Consider the following 26,839-nt stretch of genomic DNA (forward strand, 5'->3'; position numbering starts at 1 on the left):
GACGTTATTGATCTACAGTTTCAGCAGATTCATACTCATCCCAGTTACAAACTACAATAAGCAGTTGAGGAACTTATTTTAAAGAACTGTATAGGTGCTTATAGATAGAAAAAAGTATAAGAAGGTGTATTTTATGTCACCAGTTTTTCTCTGGGAAGTGAAATTTGGGGGGTGATATTTTTTTCTTCATACTTCCCAGTATTTTCTTCATCTTTCTTTCTTTGAGAATGAATTGGCAATCTTTTGTTGATGGAAAGGATACAAGATCTGTGTGGTCCCGTCTGGGAACGAGGTCAGGAACTTGCGGCCGTTCTTGTAGTGCCTCTCTAGGAGCTCGCTGGTCACCACCTGCACTGGGAGAGAGGGTGCCAGGCAGCGCAGCCCTGGTGACAGGCCACTTCCTCACGGCCATGTTGGCCTGCTCTACCCACAGGGGCCACCCCAATGGCCATTCAGAGTATGTCCCTAACCCCACAGTGCAACTTGAGGAGAGCTCTCTGGGGGACTCTGACGTCACGTGTCTATATGAGGTTCTTTCTTGTTACGTCCTACACAAAACCAAAGAAGGCAAAACCAGTCCCCCACGACATCCTTCCACACCCTGATCGTGTGTTGGCTGCACACTTAAAAAGGGTGAGTGTCACTATGACATTTGACTTCATCAGGGGAGAGCAGTTCTGAGAAAGCGACTGCAGCCAGGTGTCCCAAGCTGCAGGCACCACTGGTGGAGAGTGGCCTTCTGACGGAGCCCAGCAACAGTCCCAAGCTCCATCCGCTATTGTAGGTCACACTCCACGTGCAGTGGTCGAACCCACATTTCACCATACAGCGAAGGTTTGGTTTAACTCCATCTATTCCTAACCTTGAATCTTACCAAAATGGATGGAGGAATTCCTAGAGCTAAGCCACGAAACAACCTGTTTTTGCATCAACGTTGCCATTTATTTTAAGAAAGAGTTATCCCATCTGGAAATAAAGTCCATGTTTTCACTTTTTAACATAATGAGACATGGAATGCACCCAGGCAAGCCGTGCATTAACGAGTCATTACAAAGCAATCACCCCCAGTGGCCACCCAGGTCAGGGGACAGAGAGCACAGATCTGCTGCCCCAGACAGCCCACCTCAGTGTCCTCCAGAGCAACACTTTTTTCCAGGATGTGATTGTTATCATTTTATCTATACAGAAGTTTATTTTTCCCCATTTTTGAATTTTACATAAATGGGATCATATATTTTTTATTTGTATTGTCTTGCTTCTGTCAAAATTGTTTCTAAGATTCATACTCATCCCAGTGTTCAGGTGTAGTGCAATGACTATAATCTAGGTATAGTATTCCACTGTATGAATTTATCACTGTTCATTTGTTCTGTTGTTAAAAGAAATATAGGTTATTCTCAGTTATTGGTTATTACAAACAAGGGTCCTAGGGATATTCTTACACATTTTGTTTGTTTGTTTGTTGTTGTTGTTGTTGTTGTTTTTTGTATCAGGGATTGAACCCAGGGGCGCTTTCCACCAAGCTACATTCCCCACTCATTATTATTATTGTTGTTATTATTAGTATTATTTTGAGACAGGGTCTCACTGATACTTAGGACCTCACTAAGTTGCTGGGGTTGGCTTTGAACTCTCAATCCTTGTGCCTCAGCCTCCCAAGTCAGATGGGCTTACAGGCATGTGTCACTGTGCCCAGCTTTATTATGCATGTATTTTGATACCCAGAGGTAAAACTGACGGATCCCAAGGTATACCAATCTTCTACTTCACTAGATAACGTCAAAATGATTTCCCGATTCCATTAGAGGCAAATAACAGCCACCGTTGTTCTGTATCTTTTCCAAAAAAAAGATTTTACATTTTTGCTAATATGATTTGCATGTGCTGATCTCTCATTGTGGTTTCAGTTTCCATTTCTCCGGTCACAAATGAGGTTGAGCACCTTTTTATATGCTAATTGGTTGGATTTTCTCCTCTAAAAAGTGTTCAAGGTTGGGTTTTTTTAGCCCATTTTTCTGTTAAGATTGACCTTTTTCATGTTGATTTACAAAAATTGTTTATACATTTAGGATAGAAGACCTTTTGCTTGTCATATGTACTTCAAATATTTCTCCGTACTGGGTTTGTCTTTCAGTTTTAATGTGTTGAATCCTTTTATATCCTGCTTTTAGGTCAGAGGGCTGTTCTTCAATATTTAAAAAATTCCTTGTAGCTTTGCACTTCAATATAGGTCTTGAATCCTCCTGAAACTGGTTTTTACATGTGGGGTGAGATAAGTGGTTCTAATTTCCTTAGTAAAACACATGGATACTAAATTGTTCCAGAACCATAGAATGAAAGATGACCCTTTCCCCATCGTTGGGCAGTGCCATGGCTCTCCTAAGTCAGGTGTCTGTGCATATGTGAGTCTGGTTTTAGACCCTACCTTCTGCCCCAACACCACACTGTGCTAACTGCCATTTTGTAATGGATCTTAATATCAGGTAGAGAGTGTTCTCCTCCCCTCCATCTTCCTGAAGAGTGTCCTGGCAACTCTAGCCTTTCCATATTTCCACACAAATTTTACCGTCAAGTTACCAAGACTGCCCTTTCCCCCATCCACAAATATGCAATCCCATTAGAATTTGATGGAGTTGCATTGCATCACTGAGGGAAGACTGCCATCTTTAAACTATTTCCTGTTCCAACCCATGAACGTGAGGTCTGACCTGTTAGATGTACCGGTCAAGTATTCTGTAGCTTGACTTCTGAACAAGGCTTCAGGACACTGCACAGTTGGCCCTTTGCCTCTGTGGCTCCCACATCCCTGCAGTCACCCAAGTACAGAATCAAATTATTTGGGGGGAAATTGTGACCATACTTAACACATGTAGACTTTTTTCCTTGTCATGATTTGCTGACCAATGTAGCATGAAACCATGGAAACAGCTTTACATTGCGTTAGGTATGACAAGCAACCCAGCTGTATGTAAGGTTCAAGGAGGGGGTGTGGGTTCTAGGCAGACCCAGCTAAGCACCTCTGATTTGAAATCTGAAACGCTCCACAGTTTGAAGCTTTTTGATCACCAATATTATGCCACAAGAGGAAACTTCCACAGTGACCTCAGGTGGTGGGTTATGTCAAAATGCAGGTTCACTAGAAATATGATAGAAAATCACCTTTAGGCTATTGTGGTAAAGTATATATAAAAACAAAAGAATTTCATGTTTCTATGTGGTCCAGTCCTCAAGATATCTCATTGTATATATGAAAATATTCCAAAACCTTTTTAAAAATCCCAAATATGAAACACTTCTAGCCTCAAACATTTCAGATAAGGGACATTTAACCTGAACTGTGTGGTAGGGGACTCCAGTATCTCCAGATTTTGCCATCTGCAGAGAATCCTGGAATGTCTTCCCCTAGACATCGAGAAACATCTATAACTGCATTTGACCTTCCTCCCAGTTCACATTCTATTGTCTTGTGTGTTAATTCTGCACTGCCTTCATTATTGCTGTTATCAGCCAACTTTTACATTTATCCATACATACCATGTCCCACTTTCTTTGCTCTTCATTGAATCTCAGGCTGTCTAACTACCACAGAACATTCTTTAGAATTCCTTTAATGAGGAGCTACTCAATTCTGGTTTTGCCAGAAAATGTGCTTCTGGTACGCTGTATTGAGAAATATTTTAGCTGGATATAAAATTCTAGATTGGCTGTTGTTTTCTTTCACATAATGAAACCATTCCACCATCTTCTAACTTCCATGATTGCTTCTGGGAGGTCATCTGCTAGTCTGTTCTTCCTTAACTACTGTAAACTGAACTTATTTTTTCTTCTGCTGATTTTAAGATTTCCTTTTTGTCTTTGGTTTTGTGCAGTTTTACTATAATGTGTCTGGGATATATATATACACATACATATACACACACACACACATACACACTGCTTGGGATTCACTGAGCTTCTTAATCTATGGATTGGTCTCTTTTTTTTAATCAGTTCTGAAAAATTATCATTCATCATTTCTTTAACTATTACCTCTGCATAATTATATTTTTCCTACACCCTAAGGCATTTTGATAAGCATAATTTGGGCCTTCCATTTTAGATATTGCATCCTATACTCTCTTTTGTATCTCTTACCTTTTTTTTTCATGGTGAATTTTGATTTTTTTCTTTTTTACTTTTCTTTTAATAATTCTTTCTTCAGCTGTGTATAACCTGTTTTTTATTTAACTCTTATCTCTTAATGCTCTATTTCAGTCATATTTTCTATTTTTTTTTTTTTTTTTTTTTGTATTTCAAACCTGCCGTGTAGTTCTCTATTCCCTCCAGGTCTTTGACCTGACCTTTCATTGTCATAAACATATGAAGTTACTTCCGTTTTGGAGATCTTTGCAGTTCTATTATTGAAGGCTGTTCCTCTGCATTTTGGGCTGTGGTATCAGGTTTCTTTTGTTCTTTGTTATTTTTCACTGTCTTCTAGTAACTGAACTTGAAAACTATCTGAGGGTTGAAGGAGTGACCTTCCTCCAGACAGGATTTGGATGTGCTTTTTGTCAGCTCACTGGCACCTCTTAAATTCCATATCATTCAAGAGAAACAAACTTGCTCTCAGTAATTTAATCTCTGAGAATTTATTCTGAGGAACTATACTGATATACAAATACATACAAAACTATTCAAAAAATGCTATTTATAATAGCAAAAAAATATTAATAACATCTATGTCTAATAACAGGGGATGGTTAAATTGTTGTGTGAAAAATCACTAGTGCCAGTGGCTCAGGAGGCTGAGGCAGGAGGATTGCAAGTTCAAAGACAGCCTCAGCAACTCAGCTTGGTCCTAGGCAATTTAGCCAAAATAAATGAAACATAACAATAAAATATAAAAAATGAAACATAAAAAAAGACTGGGGATGTGGCTCAGTGGTTAATACCCACTGAGTTCAACCCTGGTACCAAAGGGAAAAAAAAGAAAAGAAAAATCATTAGCTTTTCAAATCATGTTCGTTTTCTCTATATAATGGAAAAATGTTCTTAATTAAGTTTAACGAGATAAAAATTGAATGTATGATACAATTACAATCACATTAACAAAAACCTATGCAAGGAAAGAAAAGTCTGGAACGTTGCCAAGAGAACTTTTCAGCAGAGCGAGGACATTCTGCGTCTGTCCTGCAGAGAGGCAGCGCTGTCTCCAGGTGCCTGGGACAGGAGATCTGGCTCCAGTGACTGCGAATTTTATTTTAATTGGGCCTGATTTTATCTAGTTGGTTCACTCTGTGAAGCACAAGTCTAGAAAACATTGAGATTGTTTTGGAGACGTGGTCTGGAGATTTGGGGGTTTTCTTCCCCTCTTTTTAATTTTCTAAGGGCTCCAATTTTATTAATGTGGAACCATCATGATTTAAGATAAAAGGCTTTGTCTAAAACATTTGAAGACAGTGTTTTTTAAAGTCTAGTAGAAGGGCTGGGGATGTGGCTCAAGCGGTAGCGCGCTCGCCTGGCATGCGTGCAGCCCAGATTCGATCCTCAGCACCACATACCAACAGAGATGTTGTGTCCGCCGAGAACTAAAAAATAAATATTAAAATTTTCTCTCTCTCCCTCTCTCTTTCAGTCTCTCTTAAAAAAAAAAATCTTAAAGTCTAGTAGAAGCTGAAATGCCAAATTTGAACCAATTCTTCTTGACAAACAGTTAAATGTGACAATGTGGCCAAGCTTTAGGAGAGCTTTTATAATTTTAGGTAAAACTAAAATTATAGTAATATATTTAAATAGGAAAAAAACAAGACGATTACCTTTCCACATGCTCTCCTGGAATCACAACAAAGGATGGATATATTAGTGTACTTCAGATAAAAGTCAGATAGCCTTTCTACAATTGGCTTTGGTTTTGGAATATCCACCGAAAGTTGATATGTAATTGTTTTTAAGCGCCTTGGATCTAATGGAAAAAGAATCACATGAGAGTAATTATATATTTTAAATTTTCTAAGACCATTCTTCTAAAATAAAGTTCCCAGTCCCATTACAGATGCACTGATTTATTGAACATTTTTTTTCAAGAAGAAAAATGAGGCTCAGTGAGGGGGCACTTTTGTTTAAAAAAAAAAGAATATTTCTGTGTTAAAAAAAGAAAAACATGAAGTGGAATTTTCTGGTCCTTATTTTAGTAAGAAACAGTTGAACATCAAGAAACTTTATACAGTATTAAGAATTTAATTACAAAAACATAAATAAGATATGTCTTCTCAGGGTGCCTTTTGAATAGCTCTGAGTGATAGAGAAGTTGCTTGATGCTGCTGGACTGTGGCTCAGCGGTAGCGGCTTGCCTAGCATGTGGGAGGCACTGGGTTCCATTCTCAGCACCACATGCAAATACATAAAACAAAAACTTTCAAAAGAAAGAAATGCACCCCAAACCAGATGGCTTGTAGGGAGAAGGCAGGGTGTATACCCGGTTCTGCCATCAGTGCCCTCCGCCATCCATCAGTCTCAGACAGAGCTCAGGTAGGTGACAGTCTGTTCCTGCCTGAGCTTGAAAACAAGATGGGACTGTGTGCTGCCTAAGACACCAGGAGGTCCAGGATCTCTCTGCAGCCTGTACAAAGGCTCCGCAGATGTCGCTAATTTATTTTAATCAATAACAACAATGAGATGGAGACCAAGAACTCCAAAAGCCAGATGGCCCAAACCTCAGATTTCCTGAGTGATTTTGATGGGTGAAGGCTTTACAATTCTCAAAAATGAAAAAAATCTCTATATTACCTTTAAATACACCAGTTTTAGGACTCGGCCCAGCCTCAGAGCTTTCTGATGTTGTGAGCAGGTTTAAAACTTGGAGGTCTCAACTCACCTTCTGGTATGGAACTAGTTTGCTCGGTGTTGGCCAGTATTGCAAGATGCCTGGCGGCCAGCCGCTCCTGTTTCCTACAAAATCAAAACCGTGCTGTGTGAATAGGAGGGGGGGCTGGGGCTCCTGCCGCGCACTGGAACTGTCAGCTGCCCAGGTCCCTCCTCACGCTGACCTGGCCTCCGCCCTGTCCCCGGGCAGATTCCTCCCGCAGAGCAGCTCTGAGTCACCCAGTCATGTAGGGCTGGTAAGCCCAACTTCATCACTAGAGCTCACTGCGCCTCTGGGAGCTTCTGAACCCCTGGTGTCCATCAGGAATAATTATAATAGGTTTTCTTTGGCCAATTTTTAGTTCTTCTCAAGAAGCACATCTTCAAACTTACACATTTTAAAAATCAAAGCAGCTGTTCCGCCCGAGCTCTGGCCCCTGGGCTCCCGTTACCTCCTCTGGGCCCTCTCCTTGGCCTTGAGCCGCTCCGCCTCGCTGCCGTGGGCGGCATGAGGGGCAATCCTGATCAGCTCCGTCGCAGCACATTGGGATTTCTGGTTTTCCTCATAGATGAAGTCGATGAGGTTTTGGAAATGACGGCAACAGGGGGCCTGGAAAGCAAAGAGGTCATTCTCTTCTCCTGAGCCCTCGATGACGGTGATCAGGGAGGAGGAAAGCAGAGCCACCGGGCGGACATGGCAGCCTCGCAGGTTTTCCTTCCTGTTAACAACTTCTCAGGATATAATGCACATCCCACCCCCGTCCCCCAAAAGGCACAGCCCAGCTGGCTTTCAATGTCCTCAGAGTGGAGCACCCGTCACCACAGTCATCCCTTCCTCCCAAAGCCAGCAGCCACTCTTCTTGCTATCTCTACTCCCCTGTTTTTCACTGTTGGTATGAGGAACCATCTGGCCCGTGAGGCCTTACTGGTACTTCTTCCACTTGCCACCATGTTGTCAGGGCCTGTCTGTGTTGAAGCATGTTTCAGGATTTCCTATTTCTATTTCTGGCTAAATAACATTTCATTGGATGGATATACCATATGTCATGTATTCATTCACCAGTTGATGGACAGTTGGGTTGTTTCTACTTTTTGACTATTAAGAAGCATGCCAACTAGGTGCAGTGTGACCCCAGCTACTTAGGAGGCTGAGTCAGGAGAATCTCAAGTTTGAGGCCAGCCTCCACAACTTAGCAGGCCTTGTCTCAAAATAAAAAATGAGAAGGGCTTGGATGTGGCTTAGTGGTAGAGCATGTGTCTAGCATGTGTGAAACCCTGGGTTCACTCTCCAGCACCACACACACACACACACACACAAGGGATTGCTGTGAATGTCTATGTACATGTTTTAGTGTGAACCTAGTTGCCCATTTTCTTAGGTATAACCAGGAACAGAATCACTGTCCTGTGGTGACTGTGGGTTCAACCTCTCGAGGACTGGCCAGACCTCGTTCTGAAGGGGCTGCACTGTTTCCTGCCGCCTGGCCCCCCAGCAGCGTATGTGGGTTCTGGTTTCTCTGTGTCTTGGCCAACGCTTGCTACCCTGGGTCTTCCTACTCAGCTGTCCTGTGAAGGGGACGGGGTGGGCCATGGTGCTGAGACCTGCACTTCCCCAGCAGCTAACATTCCTGCACGGGGGACAACGCGGAGGAAAGAGGCAGAAGAAAGGACCACATATTCTAAAAACAGGCTTAAGCTGACACCACTTCCTCAGCATGCCTGCCTCAGGACTTACAGATCCTTCCATGTTAGAGGAAATGTCCACGTTGGAGAGGAATGAGTGGAGGTCACTGTCACAGTATTCACACTTGGGGGCAAGATCTTCCTCTTCCTCCTGCAGAGAGAGGGAGAAGAGGAAGTGTGTGCAGGAAACCTGGGGCTCAGAGCAGCGGCAGCGGAGCCCTGCGCAGCCCAGCGGGTGTCCAGGGGCCAGCAGAGAACACGGGTGTGCACACTTACCTGGGAACTCCAGCCAGACACCTGGGGCTCCCAGGAAGACTTGGTGGGGGACTTCCCAGGGGCTGAGATCCCACACCAGTGGGACGGGGCCAGCGAGGTCTGTGTGTTCTAAAAGAGTGACATCTACAGAAGGGCTGATGAGGACTTGGGCCGCGTGCGCGGTGCCTTGGGCGTTGAGTCCCTTGCAGGCAGGGGATTCACAGAGTATGACCTGAGTACAAACACCATGCCGGGCGATGGTTTCAGGCACTTGAACAACATGAACTTTTCCACCCAGTGCTGGGTAAGAAAAGCTCGCCATGCACGCCTGGTCACGCTCTCTCCAAGGAGCCTGGGATGGTCTGCCACTGCCCAGCCATGAGGGGTTAGGGAGATGAGGACGCACTTGAGAGATGGATTAGGGGCTCGGGCGGCTCTGCGAGGGGTGTGTGCACTGTGGCCAGTCGGCTCCCAGAGGCTCCGGGGCAGTTGTCTCGTGGGCCATGGGGGCCATCCTCTGAGACTGGCAAGAATGCCCAGGCAGGCCGGGCGGTGAGGGAGGTCACCAGGGCCACAGGGGACTCTCCACTGCCCAGAGAAACGTCCATACCCCCGGCCACAGCACTGCCCACAGTGAGCACCACGGCTGCTGCAGGCAGCTCTCAGAGCCAGGGCTTGCAACAGGGACGGTGGCACTGCCAGCCAGGAGCAGGACAGCCATGCGGGCGGCCCCGTGATGACCTGTTCCACAGCAGGGGCTGGCTGGGGACCTCCTCAGTCCACCACCCCTCACCCCTTCGCCTGTGTGTGAAGCAGGGTGCGGTGCTTACAAAGACCAGGAGTGGGACAGAATCTCACCCAAGGCGGCTGTGGCAGGGGACCAGGCCCCTGAACTTCCCAGGGTCGAGGCCAGACCTTGCAGGGCTGCCTGAGGAGTGGAGGAGGAGCCCAGGAGGCGGCCCTGTCCAGGTGCCCCTGGAGGAGAGGCCACAGCTGTCCTCACATTCAGGGATGTCAGGGTGACCTCAGCTCAAGTGACTCTGGGTACAAGACTGGTTCCAAATAAAAAGGTGCTCTGTTAGGTGGAGAATCTCAACCCCAGACAGTGTGGGGTGACAGGGGTTTAGGAGCCTGGGTAGATCACGCAGCCAGTGCTCACGGATGTCACTGCTGGGTGACAGTGTGGCATCCCCTTGTTGGTGTGAAATTCAGTGTGTTGTCCAGATGGCTGTGAGAACCCCCTAGGTGCCCACAGAGGGTCTGTCCATCCATCCCTCTGTGGGTCACTGTGCAGGAGTGGTCTCTCTTTTCGTCAGTGAGACAGTCTGCAGCTCTGTGGCTCCAGAAGAGTCCTGCCTCCCGGCCCTTCCTTCACTGCTTAGGTGGAGGGTGGTGCGCTGGCCTGGTGGATCGCTGGGGTGGCCTCTGTCTGCCCTACAATCAGGCACTTCACAGACAAAACACGGCGGCGTTCACTTCTATTTCCAGGCTCTGAGGCCACTGCTGTGGGTGAGATCGTGTCCTCCCAAAAGTGTGTTGAAGTCCCCACACCTGGTGCCTGTGCACAGGGCTCATCTGTCTTCCCGGAGGTGAAGGTGGGGTTGCTGCAGTAGGGTGCAGGCCCACAGAGAACCCAGCGAGGAGGCAGGGAGCGGCAGGGTGCTGCTCCTCCAACGCCACCGTCCCAAGCAGGAGGATCGAGGAAGGATCTTCCTGAAGTGCTGACCCCGGCCAGACCCCGGTCTTAGACCCTGGCCTCCAGAACTGTGAGGCCGTGCTTCTTTCGTTGGAAGTCACTCCCTTTTGCCAGGTGGGGTGGCACACACCTGTAATCCCAGCAGCTCAGGAGGCTGAGACACGAGAATCTTGGGTTCAAAGCCAGCCTCAGCAACTTAGTGAGGCCTTAAGCAACTCTGTGAGACCCTGTCTCAAAAAATAAAAAGACTGGGGATGTGGTTCAGGGGTTAAGTGGGTTCAACCCCTGGCACCAAAAAAACAAAGTCCAGCTGCTCAGTTCCTGGTGCGCTGTGGCAGCAGCCCTGGGGGTGAAGGAGCCTCCCTGGGCACCGTTCCAGGGACGAGCTCCTGCCTTTCTTCATTTTTAGTGTGCTCACTGCCAATTGTGCAGATAATAGTGTGGCTGTTTACGTCACTTTTAACAGTAATAGTCTTAAAATACAAGTTGGAATTACCTTGAAGTAAATGTCTAAGTCGGAATGATCTTTTTTGTATGCCAGAATGGACGGCGGCCCGACGCTGGGCAGTGTTGTCAGGGAAGGCTCAAAGAGCTGTATGAAGTCTTCTTTAAACTGAATTTTAAGAGAGAACAAAGGGAGACTCAGTAAGCTGTTTTTCCGGGGAGAACAGTGCGCTGGTTGGTGTGAGGCCACTTCTTACCTCCAGCTCACACAGCACGCTGAGTTTGGGCTCCTCGGGATTGATCACCCATCTGTCTGCAGGAGCGGAGAGTCAGGAGGGAGGGCCGGGCCTGCGCAGGGGACTCCAGGGGACCCCGCACCCATCCTCCCAGGCCACTGCTTCCACGTTTGCACACACGCCCTCACACATACACCCTCACACACACACCTTCACACCCTTAGTCATACCCACACCCTCACACCTATAGTCACATACACACACCCTCACACTCATAGTCACACATCCCCTCACACCCATAGTCATACAAACACCTTCACATCCATAGTCACACTGTCACACTCAGTCACACACACACCCTCACACCCATAGTCACACACCCTCACACCCATAGTCACACATCCCTCACACCCAGTCACACACATCCCTCACACCCATAGTCACACACCCCTCACACTGGCACACACCCTCACACCCAGTCACACATCCCTCACACCCATAGTCACACACACCCTCACACCCATAGTCACACACCCTTCACACCTATAGTCACACACACCCTCACCCACACCTCACACCCATAGTCACATACCCTCATACACAGTCACACACAAACCCAGTCACACACCCTCAAACCCATAGTCACACAGTCACACACACAACCTCACACACACACCCTCACACCCATAGACCTTCACAGTCACACACACACCCATAGTCACACACACCCTCACACCCATAGTCATATACCCCCCCCACAGTCACACACCCTCACACACAGTCACATACACACCCATAGTCACACACACCCTCACACCCATATACCCTCACACAGTCACACACACACACCCATAGTCACACACACACACTCTCACACACCCTTCCTTCTCCTGCCTTCCTGCATCTCTCCGGGAGTGCTTTCTAAGGGGCAGGCACTATGCAGGTAAGGCCAACCCTCCTGGTGACCTACCCTTGTCAGCAGGGGTAACCTAAATGTCCATTACCTCTAATCCTGGAAGCCAGAAGCCCAAAGGCCACTTCCTGTGCTGTAAGGCCTGTCATTGTCCCTTCAAAAGAGAGCACGGTTACCATCAGCCCCCCAAGGTAGGAACAGCGGAACGTAACAGAGAACAGGCTCCTTGGGGGACCACAAGCCAGTGACCTGCGCTGCTTCTGTTTTGTCCTTTCTCTGGTCTTCCCAGGTAACCCGTGTCTAGTAGGGACGACAGAGAGGGCTCACCCCTGTGTGGCACACTAGGACACTCCCTGCTCTCTAGTCCTGGGACACTGCAGGAGTAATGTGTTCCTATTTTTTAGCAGGTGTGGCACGTCCTTCTGCTTCTTGCTTCCCGGAATGCTACCAGTCTCATTAGCCTGTCCCTATGAGGCCTTTCCAGGTAGGAGGGAGCTGGGGGACGTGCAGTCCATACAGTGAGCTCAACCACCAGGGCCCTCTGCGGACCCAAGAGCAGCACCCAGGGAGGGAGGGAAGGTGCCAACCTGCCTGCAATGTGAGCAAGTGTCTGGAAGGTCTAGGGTGGCCAGCACGGGGGTGCAGCCAGGACGGGGGTGCAGAGGGTTAGGGGCGCAGCCAGGACGGGGGCGCAGCCAGGACGGGGGTGCAGCCAGAATGGGGGTGCAGCCAGGATGGGGTGCAGAGACACAGGGGTGCAGCCAGAATGGGGTGCAGAGGCACAGGGGTGCAGCCAGGACGGGGTGCAGCCAGGACAGGGTGCAGAGGCACGGGAGTGCAGCCAGGAGAGGGGTGTGGCCAAGATGGGGTGCATCCAGGACAGGTTGCAGCCAGGACAGGGGTGCAGAGGCAAGGGGGTGCAGCGGCAAGGGGGTGCAGCCAGGACGGGGTGCAGAGGCACGGGGGAGCAGCCAGGATGGGGGTGTGGCCAGGACAGGGTGCAGCCAGGACAGGGGTGCAGAGGCATGGGGTGCAGCTAGGACAGGGGTGTGGCCAGGACAGGGTACAGCCAGGACAGGGGTGCAGAGGCACAGGGGTGCAGCCAGGACGGGGTGCAGAGGCACAGGATGCAGCCAGGATGGGGGTAGAGAGGCACAGAGGTGCAGCCAGGATGGGTGTGCAGAGGCATGGGGGTGTGGCCAGGATGGAGTGCAGCCAGGACGGGGTGCAGAGGCATGGGGGGGGGCATGGGGCATGAAGACCCCTGTCCCAGCAGTCCACACAGAGGGATGCTGACACAGGGAGAGGGCTCAGCGTTGATCTATCTGGGTTGGGGCGAGGGGGAGTATCTGAACCAAGGTTACCTATGTTCTGAGGCACTTTGTCCCACAGAAACGCCACACAGTGTAAGATATTCATGCACAGAGATTCCCACTAGAGCATAGCTTGCCACAGGGAAGAACTAAACAACAAGCACACATACACAATAAAACAACAAAACCCAGCCTTAAAATGTCCAGCAACCTGCTGGGTGTGGTGGTACATGCCTGAAATCCCAGTGACTCTGGAGGCTGAGGCAGGGGGATCATGAATTTGAGGCAATTTAGCAAGAGTTTGTCTCAAAATAAAATAAAAGGACTGGGGATGCAGCTCAGTTGTAGAGTGCCTCTGGGTTCCATCCTCAGTACTGGAAGGAAAGAAAAGTCTAGCAATAAGGTTTATCGCCTAAGTAACAAACAGCAGTATTCGAGGAATGCTGTGCCCTGATGTGGAGAGGTGTTCCGGCTGCACTCCCATCTTAGGCCATCTGGGCTGCCATAGCAAAGCACATGACACAGAAATGTGTCACTGTTGGTTTTGGAGGTCGGGAAGTCCAAGGTCAAGGGCCAGCAGAGTCAGTGCTTGCTGCGGGCCTGTTTCTTGGTTGCTGGTTGGTGCCCCCCAGCTGCCTGCTCACATGGTACAGGAGGGAAGGAAGTTCTTTGGCTTCCCTCCCAACCATGCTGGGGATCAAATCCAGGGTCCCACGTGTGTTAAGCAAGTGCTTCACTGAGTCACACCCCGACCCTCGGGGCCTCTTCTATAAGAGCACTAATCCCATTCAGGAGAACTAAGTGGCTTCCCAAAGGCCTGATCTCCAAACACCACCACACTGGCTTGCACATATGGATTTGGGGAGGACATAATAACAAGCCTCTTCCCCTGACCCTAATGCTCGTGCCCTCACATGCAGAATAAAGACAATCCAGCCCACAGCCTGGCCGGCCTTGACTCCGCTGCATGGATGTCACAGTCTAGGCGCAGAGTCTCACCTGAGTGCTACCTGAATACAACCCCTGCAGTGGCCGCCTGCTCGCCAGCTGGGCACCTGGGAAGTCGGATATGCATGTTTCCAAACATGACAGTGGGCTGGCATTGGAAGGATGTCCCCAGTCCAAAAGGGAGAATTGGGAAGGAATAAAGAGTGACAGGTCCCCTGTAAGATGGATGCCCACCAGGGCCAACACTAGGGTCAGGCTTAGGAGCAATCATCTCTGGCTGGACGTGAGACAGGCAGCCCCTCTCCACCTCATGTACTCCAGGGGCCTTGATGCAAGCTGGTCAGCTACTGAGAGCACAGGGGCCTTCCTACCCCTCACCCACTCACTCTCTCAGCCTCAGAAACTAGGGAGCTATTAAAGCTGGGACACCCCACCAGGACTCTTCACGACAAACGACAGTTAGGGAAACAGCAGGTCTGGCCTCGACCTGCCATTGCAGGGTGTATGCCCACCTGTGGGCTCGCAACAGGCAGCTGCTCACCTTCTCAGCAGGCAGAACTGGGCAGGTGGTCCCAGACCCAGGCCCCTCCCTCGAGGTTGAGGCACCCACACTGGACCCAAAGAGAACGCTTTAGAGAGGACCAGGAGCCAACTGAAAGCCCTAGAATCCAGCCCGTCCCTGCAGGCAGCCCCTTCCCAACAGAGCTCTCTTCCCGTCCAGGGCCAGTTGTCTCCCTTCTGCCTCAGCTCGTAGTCTCAGGAGTCTTGTCCCCTTGGATGGAGTACACAAGAAACCACCCTGCGGGGGGCAGGTGCCTCCTAGGCCCACTGAGACGGAGCTTCCACCTTCCAGACTCTCTGTGGGAGTGCCTTGCCTCCCGCAGTTCTTGGCTAGGGTCAGGAAGCTGAGGTTCCCATAGCTGCGGCCTCTGAGGCCCAGGTGGAGTAGCCACCCCCACTGCCTCTGCGCCCTGCAAGCTGGTGTTCATGAGGACAGCACTGAAGGTTCTACCTATGCCTCCAGAGGTCAGCCACTGGGACCTGCACCACCCCTGCCACCAAAGACACTCCAGGGTGGCTGAAGGGCAGGCAGCAGGGTGTGGAGGGCAAGCCTGGGCCAAGCACCCACTCACTCTGGGCTGTCTCCAGAAGGCCTCAGGACAGGTCTGGGCTCTGCTGTTGAGAAGCTCCACGCTTGGGTGGGAGGCCCCAGCCAAGCTGTCCCCTGTCAAATTTGGCCACCCTCGTTCTCTCTTGAACAAGGTTTCTCATTTTTTTTTTTCTCAACATGGATAAGCTGAGATTTTCCTGAATTTTACATTCTGTTTCCCCGTTAACAATTCTGCCCACGTTCGTCCACCCTTCTCACCCTTTAATGGAAGCCCCCCAAGAGGCCAGCGGCTCTTTTAGCACCAGGCTTGGAGATTTCTTGAGCTCGAGTTCGACCTTCACAGAACACTTGGACACAAGCCCAGCTCAGGCAAGTTCTTTCCACTTTTTAACAAGGGTGGCTTTTCCTTCATTGTCCAATGACACCTATTGTGACCACTTAGAAGAACGAGGCTTTCCCTACGAGCTCACTTTCAAAGCCTATCAGAATTAACTGTGTAAGACAAGGGGACAGTGTGCTCACTCTCCCTGCCTCCCGCCCTGGGGTCCTCCTGGCTCTCTCTATGCAGCCTCCCTCTCCCAAAAGGAGGCGCCTGTTGTTCCTTCCACCTGGAACATCTTCCCTCAGAGAGGGACACGGGGCCTTTTCACCTCCTTCAGGTTTTTGTGCAGATGTCTCAGCCCCTATTTCCACAGGAGGCTCCCTGAGTGCCCTGCACATGGGCTCCCACCTGCCTCTCCCGTCCCTCTCCACCTGGTCTTCCTAGTGGGCTGTGTCCTTTCGTGTTTGTGAATTCTTTACCTCAGCATCACCTCCGCCTCCAGCACTTTGGCAGGAGCTGGGGATCGGGGATTGGGTCATCCTGCTCGTAGCCATTTCCCTGTGGTGGGGGCTCAGCCATAGGCAGCTGCTCAGGGGCCTTGGATGAGTAAGTGACCCAACAAGAGATTTGGACATGAAGGTGAAGGGAGAGCCCCAGGGTCCTCCCGAGGCGAGTCAGGACTTCAGGGTTTACATGGTCTATTTCCCCATAGGTGTGTCATTTCTATGATAAGATGAAGGCATGCATCCAAACCATGGCGACAGACTGTCTCTTGGTGAACAGATGCAACCATTTACTGAATGTAAGTGCCAAGGTGTCTGAATACCTAACCTCACTTTGGTCAAGGAAACAATCGGGTGACGGTGTTATGGTCACTAAGAGATGAAGAACAGACTCTGAGGTGGAGTCACTTGCCAATGTTGCAGTGTGAGTCCTTGCTGCAGAGGGGATTCAAGGCCAGCTGTGGGCCATCCTCACCTGCAGCTTCTCCCACTGAGTCCCACCTCCCAGCAGTCGCAAAGAGACCCAGCTGCTCACCTGCGTCCTTGTCACCAAACATGTCCTGAAGCCAGCTCTCTTCTGTTTGTACCGACGTTGGAACTCCCGGGTACAACCCTTTATAGATACTTCTGAAATCAGATAAGACGTCAGGTATAAGCAGACCTACCTGGTCACTTGGAAGCCGCTGGGAGACGCTGTCCACTGTGGCTCTCCTCGCATCCCTGGAGCCTGACTCTCATTTTATTTGAAATACTTCCCTCCATTCCCAGTCTCTTCCACAGAGCCAGGCGCAGAGTCATTGGGCCCACTCTCTGGAGCGTCTTCCTTCCTAACCCTGCAAGCTTCAAGAGCTGCCTCGTCCCTGGGGACACCAGCACTGCGCTGCAGGAGCATGGCACTGTGTCACTGTGCGGCCGCTGTGGGCATGGAACACTCACTCAGATTTAAGTGAGCACAGAGTGTTCATTTTCAGTAGCTTCAAAACTGCCCAGGCTCCTCTTGCAGGGCTGATGTTGACCCATGAGCTGTAAGGAGCAGGCTCTGCTTCCATGTAGTGGGGTCCAAGGTTGAGCCCCGCAGGATGGAGGCAGGGAGGCAGGTGTGCGTGTAGTGGGGTCCGAGGTTGAGCCTGCGGGAGGGAAGGTGGGGGGAAAGGTGTGCGTGTAGTGGGGTCTGCGGTTGAGCCCCATGGGAGGGAGGCAGGGAGGCTGGTGTGTGTGCCTTGCGCTCCCTACAGTGACTCTTACTGGGGACTACTGTCAATACTCCGTTTGGGTTCCTTGGTCTCTGACTTTCAGTTTTACAAGATAACTTGCTGGGTCTTTGTAAGTACTCAGACAACATTTTCCCAGATAACTCAGTCAGGTTCGGTGTGTGGCCTGTGTACCTTTCCAAGCCGAGTGTCTGTTTCTGGCTTCCTTTTGGTGGCTTGCTCCAGGGCACGGGCATCCGGAGGAGCTCTGTTGTTCACTTCTGAGCTGACTGTGCAAAGCCAGGCAAAGCCCTCCTCTGTGGAGGCCACCTGCGCAGTCTCTGGGGGCATCCTGTTTACCTAGCCTCCCTGAGCAACAGGCTCCGGGGACGTGACAGCCGCAGTGGACAGAGTCCCCAGACGGCAGTGAGCGTGGAGTCTCAGTCACCTTCCAGCCCAACAGTCAGCAACAGCAACAATCATCCACCCAGAGCTCCTCCCCTTCAGTAAGCCAGCTCCCCAGATTGTCCCTGGAGCTCTGCTGAAGATGGGGGACAGAGGACGATGGTGGCACCACTCAGGATTCTCACGATCACAGAACCCAAGCAGCTGCTTGTCCTTGCTTTGTGAGACACGGACATTGAGGCTCGTGGCAGCGAGAGAACTTCCCTCACCCAGAACCTGTTTCTCCACAGGCATCTGCCTCCTGAGTGTGGCCCCATCTCCAACCCCAATAGAGAGAGGGCTGCTGAAATAGGGGTTGAGCCTCAGAGGTTGCTCTTTTAAGACACGTTTCTTTAAAAAAAACAAAAGAAAAAACAACAAAACACTCATAATCTCATCAAATTCGCCAGAGAATACTTTGGAAACATGTGATTTTAAAATCAGAGCTTGATGGTGCCACTTAGTAGCAGGTTCCTCCCGACAAGCCCGCGCGTGACATCATTCACGAGATGCCTGTTCCCTCCTGCTACACTCCCTTTCTCATCTGTTTATTTATATCCGAGTGGTTCTTTTCACTTGTACACAGGGTGAGTTTCCCTGTGGTGTATTTATAGATGCACATGACATGATTTTTAAGACTCCTGGTGCCTCCTGGTGCCTCCCCAATCCACCCTCAGCCTCTCTCTTGGCCCGTCAGGGACCTTCCCTTTATGATGCCGCCTCCTTCCTCCTCCTCTCCTTTATTTTACTCTAGCTGCCTTCCACATGAGACGAAACATTCGACCTTCGAATTTCTGAGTTTGGCTTATTTCATGTAGCATGATACTCTCTGCTTTCATCCTTTACCAGCAATTTTTTTATTTTTTAATGGCTGAGTAGAAGATATATATAATCACAATTTCTTAATCCATCCCTCTGCTGACAGGCGTCTGGGTTGATTCCATGATTTAGCTATTGTAAGCTGAGCTGCTATAAGCATCGAGGTGGCTGGGCTGTTGTAGTATGCTGATTTTAGGTCTTTTGGGAAGGGACAACTGGGTCATATGGTGGTTCCATCCCCAGGTTTTTCCCCAGGCGGGTTGCACTAGTCTGCAGTCCCACCAACCAGGTACAAGTGCAGCTATCCCACCCCCAACCTCACCAGCATTTACTGTTATCTGTGTTCTTGAAGGCTGTCCTTCTGACTGGAGTGAGATGACATCTCAGTGTAGTGTCCACCTGCATTTCCATGATTGCTAGGGATGTGGGACATTTTTTTCATATATTTGTTTGGCCATTCCTGTTTCTTCTTTTCCGAAGTTTCTATTTAGTTCTTTAGCCCATTTCTTGATTGGGTTATTTCTTTTGGGTGTTCAGTGTTTTGAGTTCTTTACATATTCTGGATATCAATCCCCTGAGTAATAACTGGCTAAGATTGTCTCCCATTCTGTAGGCTCTCTCTTCATGCTCTTAATTATTTCCTTTGCTGTGCAGGAGTTTTTAGTTTGATGGCATCCCATATCTTGATTCTTGGTTTTATTTCTTGCACTTTGGGTGTCTTGTTAAGGAAGTCTGTGCCTGCACCTATGTGATGGAGTGTTGACCCTACGTTTTCTTCTGGCAGTTGCAAAATTTCTGGTCTAATTCCTGTCTTTGATCTATTTTAATTTGAGTTTTATGAAGGGTGAGAGATAGGAGTCTAGTTTTATTTTTCTACCTATAGCTATCTAGTTTTCCCAGAACCATTTGTTAAAAGGCCATCTTTTCTCCAAGATATATTTTTGGCACCTTTGTCAAATGTCAGGTTTGTGGGTTTGTCTCTGTGTCTTTTATCCCATTCCATTTGTCTTCTTGTCTGTTTTGGTAACAACACCCTTCTGTTCAGTTGCTACAGGTCTGCAGTATCATTTCAGATCAGGTATTGCGATGCCTCTGGCTTTACTTTTCTTGCTTAACATTGCTTTGTCTATTCTGGGTTTCTTATTTTTCCATATGAATTTAAGAATTGCTTTTATTCCAGTTCTTTTAAGTATGTCATTGGTATTTTGATGGTGATTGCTTTGAATCTGTATATTGCTTTTGGTAGCATGGCCATTTTGACAATATTTGATTCTGCCTATCCAAGAACATGGAGTGACTTTTTGTCTTCTAAGGTCTTCATTGTAAAGCACTTTTCCTCCTTGGTTAGATTAAATTGTTTTGTTTAGGTTATTGTGAATGGGATGACTTTTCTGATTTCTTCCTCAGCTGAATCACTGTTAGAGTATAAGAAAGCTATTGATTTATAGGTATTGATCTTATATTCTGCTATTTTGCTGAATTCATTTATAAGCTCTAGGCATCTTCTGGTGAAGGTTTTTTTTTTTTTTTTTTTTTGGGTCTTCTAGATATAGAATCATGTCATCAGCAAACAGAGATAGTTTGATTTCTTCTGGAAAAAAAATATTTTAAAGCATCTGGAAGAGAAGGTCATGCAATTTATGAGGAGAAATTGAAATTCTGACCTAGGAAAGAGAGATGCTCATGGACTTGAAATGATGTCACAGGACTCCCAAGTCAAGATGACAGCTGAGGACACACTTCTTGTTCCCTCCCAAGATTTTACCAAAATAACAGATACTTCAAACAACCCCCCTCCTTGGAAAAACAAGGTATTTTTGGTAGATAACTAATATGGAAGAAGTACTTAAGAGAAAGGCAATAAGTGGCTACAGAGTGACGGAAACCACAACAGAGAATCCTGCAGCTCAAGACTAGTGATGAAGGGTCTTTCCAGAGGGAATAGGAAGCCTCCAGCTCAACTCGACCAAACCAGAGCAGAGGGGTCTGGCAGCCATCAGAGCAGTCTAAGGAGTGACCCTGGAGCCCCTGTCCAGGCAGGCCCTTCCTCCCTCTGCAGCAGGGCAGCTGGCAGCCCTTATTTTCAGAGGAACCCAAGAGCAGCTTTCTGAAATACTGAGCAGTCTCCTGGGGAGGTGTTAGCCCTGGAGGAGAAGGTCATGCAGGACGTGCCCCACAGGCTCAGGGAAAGAAGGACTTCAACCAGAAAGTGAGCGTTCTTGTCCTAACTCTAGCAATGGTGGGGCTCCTCAGCCTGACTGCTTTCTGCCCAGACACCCCACCCTGAATGGGGCTCTGACGTGCTCCACCCAGCTGCCCAGGGGCTCCTGTGAGGGGACAGAACCGCCCAGCTGCAGGAGGAGTCCTTTCAGCCACCTCCCAGTCATTCCAGTACACAGATAATCAGGATTGCCAGTGATTCAAGGACTAGCCATGAGGTGAAGGACAACTGACCCTGAGAAGACAGGGGAAATGCACAGAATAAAGGAGCACTTTACTACACTGCAATAGCGCCCTTTGAGAGATCAAAAAAACTATCGTGAATGCCAACAATCAGAGAACAACTGGTTCTCAGAAATGAAAAATATGAATCACAAAATTAAAAAATTCTGCACAAGGGCTATATAGTAGCATGTAAACATCAAAAATCTTGAAAATGTGAAGGAAAGGCAGGGAAGATGGAGGAGCTATGGTCGACATCCCGCAGGAGCTCTGAGGGGAAGAAGACAGACGGGGAGCGGATCACGGACGGTCAGCAGGGTTTGAGAATCAGCAACTCTGTACCAAGAGGGAAGGAGGCAGTATCCTCAGCGCTGAGGGAGAGCAGTTTAAAGCGATTCTTTTCTGCTAAGATGTATCATTAGTAAATAAAGTAAAAGGGCAAAATGAAGACACTTCCAGGCAGGCAGGAACTCAGAAATTCAACTACCCAGGAGACCTACACAAAAAAGTCACCTGAGAAATCTCTCCAGCAAATGAAATGGAGTAAAAGAAAGAAAGTAAGATGGGAATCAAGAAAAGGTGGCAGTTGAGCCCAACACAGAAAAACTGAAGGTAAATAACTTCATTACATGCAGGAGCATGCCTTAGGAGGCTGAAGCAGGAGGATCCCAAGTTCAAGGCCAGCCTCAGCAACTTAGCAAGACCCTATCTTAAATAAAAAAATTAAAAAGGGCTGGGAATATGGCTCAGTGGTTAAGTGCCCTCAGGCTCAATCAACAGCATCCAAAAGAAAACAGCAAAACAAAGATAAACTGGAAACAACTGAGTTGAGAATTTCACTTTTCAAGTTGGTACACAGCAAAGAAAACAAAGATGTGAAGAGAGAGCCTTACAAAATAGCAGAATGCCTTGCTAGGGACTCTGCTGACAGAGGGCTATTATCTGAAATATATAAGGAATTAAAAAAACCCAACTTAACACATGGACATAGGAATTAAACAGACACTTCTCAAAAGAAAAAAATACAGATGGCCAAAAAATATATGAAAAGGTGTTCAACATCAGTTAACAATTAGGGAAATACAGATCAACACTACACTGAGAGCTCATCTCACCACAGTCAGAATGGCAGTCATCAAGAATACAAATAACAGGGCTGGGCTGGGGCTCAATGGTACAGCGCTTGCCTGGCATGCATGAAGCACTGGGTTCGATCCTCAGCACCACATAAAAATAAAATAAAAGTATAAAAAATCATATAATACTTAAAAAATAAATAATAATAAATGCTGCAGAAGATGCGGAGAAAAAGGAAGAACTTTACACTGGTTGGTGGGATTATAAATTAGTACAACCACTGTGGAAATCAACATGGAGGTTCCTCCAAAGACTAAGCATGGAACCCCCATATGACTCAGCTATAGCATCCCTTGGAGTTTATCCTAAAAGATTAATGTCATCGTGCTACAGTGACACACGCACACCCACGCACACCCACATGCACAGCAGCCAAAACATGAAACCAGCCCAGGTATCCATCAGTGGATGAATGGATGAAGAAAATATGTATATACGCAATGGAGTTTTACTCAGCCATAAAGAAAAATGAAACTATGTCATTTGCAGGAAAATGGATGGAACTTGAGACATTATGTTGAAAAAGCCAAACTCAAAGGGTCAAGGTTGTGTATTTTCTCTCATATGTGGAAGCTAGAGAAGAAAAAGGAAAAGAAAAATGGTCATGGGGAGAGTTTCATGAAATATTTATTATTATAAAGGGAAATCAGTAGAATGGAGGAAAGGACACCCCTATCCCCGCTTTGGGGTAAGAGGAGAGGAGGGAGGGGCAAGTGCAAGGAGTGATATTGGCCAGATTATCTTGTTATGTTGTGTGCATGCATGAACACGTCACAGCAGATTCCACCATTATGTACTACTGCAATGTACTAACAAAGAAAAGAGAAAGAAATCTTCCCTTTTTAGGAGACAAGTTGCATAGACATAGGATCACATTTCCTTGTGCACAGTTATAATCACTTTGCTTTCTAAATATGAAATTGAATATTGTTCATTTCTTTTTTTCTTTTCACTTATTATTTATTTATTGGTACTGGGGATTGAACCCAGAGGTACTCTACTGTTGAGCTCCATCCCAAGCCCTTTATTTATTTATTTATTTATTTTTTTTGAGACAGGATCTCATGAAATTGCTGAGGTGAGCCCCACACTTGTGATCCTGGGATCACTGGTCACTGGGATTACAGGTGTGTGCCACCAAGCCTAGTTATTCATTGGTTTTCAATTTTTGAATAAAGGTGTTCCCCAAAACTCTAAGGGTTAATTGTAATTAACAAAACATAATAAAGTAATACAATTTCAAAGTAATATGATTTTATATAAATTTGTAATTTAATATAATCTGTTATATAATATTTAACTTGTTAATTAGAAGAAAAGAAGTGAGAGATGGGAGGGAAACAGAAGTTCATTAATGATCTAATTTTTATAATAGTCAATAGATATGAAACTGATTAAATAATAGAAATTTAAATACTTAAAAGTCCTAAGTGCTAAAAAACTAAAAATAATATAAGTGCTGAACATGGAGAGGGAGGAAGCCAATAGTTATATCAGAAATTGATAAATCAGCTGGGCACATTGGTGCACACCTATAATCCCAGCATCTTGGGAGGCTGAGGCATGAGGATTGCAAGTTCAAAGCCAGCCTCAGTAAAAATGAGGTGCTAAGCAACTCAGTAAGACCCTATCTCTAAATAAAATACAAAACAGGGCTGGAGATGTCTGTCGTTCAGTGGTCAAGTGCTCCTGAGTTTAATCCCTGGTTATCCCCACCACCACCACCAAAAAAAGAAATTGATAAATTAAGGAATAAAAATGTTATTCAAAATTGTAACTGAAACAAAACTGCAACTGTTAATAGTATGTTAACTCTGAGGAGTGGAACTGGGGTGGAAAGGGTGTCGAGAGGCTCAATTTTGTTTCTTTGTGTACTTTTTTTTTTGGTATGGTACTAGGGATTGAACCCACAGGTGCTTAACAACTGAGCCATATCCCAGCCCTTTTAATGTTTTATTTTGAGACAGGATCTCAGTAAGTTGCTTAGCACCTTCCAGAGTTGCTGAGACTGGCCTCAAACTTGTGATCCTCCTGCCTCAGCCTTCTGAGTCAGTGGGATTACAGAAGTACACCATGGGACCCAGTTTATGCTTTAATTTCTTAACCAGGCACATATTATCTTTCATTTAAAAACTGAACTAAAAGGATAAGTAAAAACACATAGTGGGACAGAACAATTCTCCTTACACTTAAGAATTTCAAGGCTGCTTAATGAAAGTGAAGCTCAGGTGAGCAGTAGTTGAAGACTTTGGCCTCAGTGCCGCATTTTATGGATTTAGGATTTAGATGTCCCAAAGATGTTTCCCTGTGTTCCTATTATAGTTAAATCACTGTGAGTCTAAGAGAGAAAGAGAACAAGCGAGGCCATAAACTCCACTTTCTTCCACCAAAGATGTCCCTGGTCACTCTTGCCTCTAAGAGAGAGAGGGGGGGGGGAGGATCGATCTATGGATGTTCTAAGTTTCAAAGTACTTACTCTTGAACATATGACATATTTACTTTGTTGACAATGGCAAATGAACATGGCATCTCTAGGGATGGGTAATAGGCTGCAGATAGGCGGGGACTGTCTCTCTCTCTTTAAAAGTGTCTAATATTACAGATTAAAAGAAAGAAGTTTTGAATAAATAAGTTGTAAGTGTCTTGGATTATTTTATTCTACTTAACCTGTTTATCCAAAAGGTAAACATTATTGACTTAAAAAATATGAAAATTGAAAACATTTTCTTACCTATCTATATTTCTTTCACTCGTCTCTTTCTTAAATGTTTCAAATATTTTAGGAAAACCTGTTGAACGAAACACTTAAAATTTAGCCATTCTCTAAATCAGTGGTTCTTGAAAGGGCAATTTTACTCTCCCCCTCGGAGGTGGGGAGGTGGCAGTATCTGGGCCCTTCCAAGCAAGGGCAGGGGTGGACCAGGAACATCCGGGAACTCTGGACTGGTCCAGCAAAGCACCCCAGGCCAAAGGCCAAGTTTGGGGTTTGCAAACCCTGCTCTAACTGCTCTGCTTCTGTCAAAGGCAATGCCTGGAGGAGCTCGGGTTCAGGAAGAGAGGCCCCAGGGCTATTCATCCTGAGCTACAGTCCCCACCACTGCGTCTGTGGCCCAGGGTGAGCCGGCTGGCTGTGTGGACCTCTGCTTGGACTTGAAAGCAGAGTGGTTGGGGAGGAGGCTGAGGCCCCCGTGAGCCAGGGGCAGTGGCACAGCCAGGGACAAGGGCAGGGGAGGCCCAGGGCTAGGGACAAGGGCCCGACCAGGGGGAGGCTAGGGACAGAGGCAGGGGCTGGAACAGGGCCAGGGCCAAGGACAGGAACCACCCAGGGGCAGGACTAGGGCCAGGTGCAGGAGTGGCCCAGGGCTAGGGGCAGAGGCAGGGGCAGGGCAAGGCCAGGGGTGGCTTAGGGACAGAGGCTGGGGCAGGGCCAGGCCAATGAGGGGGCTAGGGCTGGGTCAGGGCCAGGGCCAGGGCCAGGGCCAGGGGCCGCCCAGGAACAGAGGCAGGGGCGGTCCAGGGCCTGGGCAGGGCCAGGACAGGGCCAGGGTAGGGCCGGGGTTGGGACAGGGTTAGGGCCAAGGGTCCGGGCAGGACCAGGGCAGTGCTAGGGCCAGGGGTTTGGGGCAGGGTCGGGGCAGGACTGGACAGGGGCAGGGCAGGGCGGCCCGGGCGTTACTTTTCCTGGAGGAGGCACTGGAGAGCGTGATCTGGCTCTGCGTCCGGACCTCGCTGGGCGGCGTCAGGGTGTGGGGGGACCGCGGGCTCTCAGAGGTGCTCGACTGCTGGGTGAGAGTGGACGTGGAGTCCAGGCTGGGGCTGACCACGCTGGCCAGACGGGGGCGCGAGGCCAGGAAGCCGTCATTGCTGTCAAGGAGGTCCACGACCTTCCAGAGGTCCTCGTCGCAGAACTCGGAGGACTTGCCCTCGTCGCCCCGCTGCTCCTCTTCCCCCTCCTCCCGCTCCTCCTCCACCTCCTCCTCCACCTCCTCCTCCTCCTCCTCCCATTCCTCCTCCCCCTGCTCCTCCTCCTCCGGCTGCTTCTCCTCCGCCGAGGCCCTCTTGGACCCCGGATCCTCCTTCGTCTTTCGCTGTCCGCGACGCGAGCGCAAGTCGGCCATGTCGCGTTGGGGACAGGACCGCGGTGGCCGCCTCGGGCGGGTGGCGTTGCTGTGCGCGTCGCCCGGGCAACGGCCGCGCTGTCCGCGAGCCCGGGGCTGGAAGTGGCAGGACCGCAGCGCGGTGGTGGCGCGGCGGTGACACGGCGGTGACCCCGCGCGGTCCTTCGCGCCCGCCGCGGCGGCCTCCATACTTCATTTTATTTTGCGGAGGGTGGCGGAGGTGGCGTCCGCCGGGGGCGCGCGTGAGGCCCCGGGTGTCGCCCGCTGCGTGGGTTGCCCCGTAGCCAGATGCAGGGGGGAAAGTCCAGTGAAACCCTGCTCACAAGACAGGGGCCGGCCCTCGGGCTGCAGTTTGCGCATTGGATATTTTAAAATAGTGCCTGAAATATTAGGTTGATTGGTGAGATTTTTGGCGTCCCTTATAT

At 48.4% G+C, this 26,839-nt stretch overlaps 1 protein-coding gene across 1 annotated transcript in view; it reads right to left on the reverse strand.

Moving 5' to 3' along the window:
• Positions 1 to 26,603, reverse strand: part of Erich6 (glutamate rich 6) — a 33,330-nt gene extending 6,727 nt beyond the window's left edge. Inside the window, exons 1-12 of the mRNA XM_027933861.2 lie at positions 25,973 to 26,603; positions 25,028 to 25,085; positions 16,820 to 16,891; positions 12,317 to 12,348; positions 12,159 to 12,200; positions 11,176 to 11,231; positions 10,971 to 11,087; positions 8,576 to 8,674; positions 7,293 to 7,450; positions 6,854 to 6,927; positions 5,796 to 5,941; positions 263 to 348 (exon numbers count right to left, since the gene is read on the reverse strand). Of these exons, the coding sequence (XP_027789662.2) occupies positions 263 to 348; positions 5,796 to 5,941; positions 6,854 to 6,927; positions 7,293 to 7,450; positions 8,576 to 8,674; positions 10,971 to 11,087; positions 11,176 to 11,231; positions 12,159 to 12,200; positions 12,317 to 12,348; positions 16,820 to 16,891; positions 25,028 to 25,085; positions 25,973 to 26,603 (1,571 nt within the window). The remainder of the gene's footprint in view (positions 1 to 262; positions 349 to 5,795; positions 5,942 to 6,853; positions 6,928 to 7,292; positions 7,451 to 8,575; positions 8,675 to 10,970; positions 11,088 to 11,175; positions 11,232 to 12,158; positions 12,201 to 12,316; positions 12,349 to 16,819; positions 16,892 to 25,027; positions 25,086 to 25,972) is intronic.
• Between the last annotated feature and the right edge of the window lie 236 nt (positions 26,604 to 26,839).

Source organism: Marmota flaviventris, chromosome 8 (assembly GCF_047511675.1).
Source record: "Marmota flaviventris isolate mMarFla1 chromosome 8, mMarFla1.hap1, whole genome shotgun sequence".
NCBI lineage: Eukaryota > Metazoa > Chordata > Mammalia > Rodentia > Sciuridae > Marmota > Marmota flaviventris.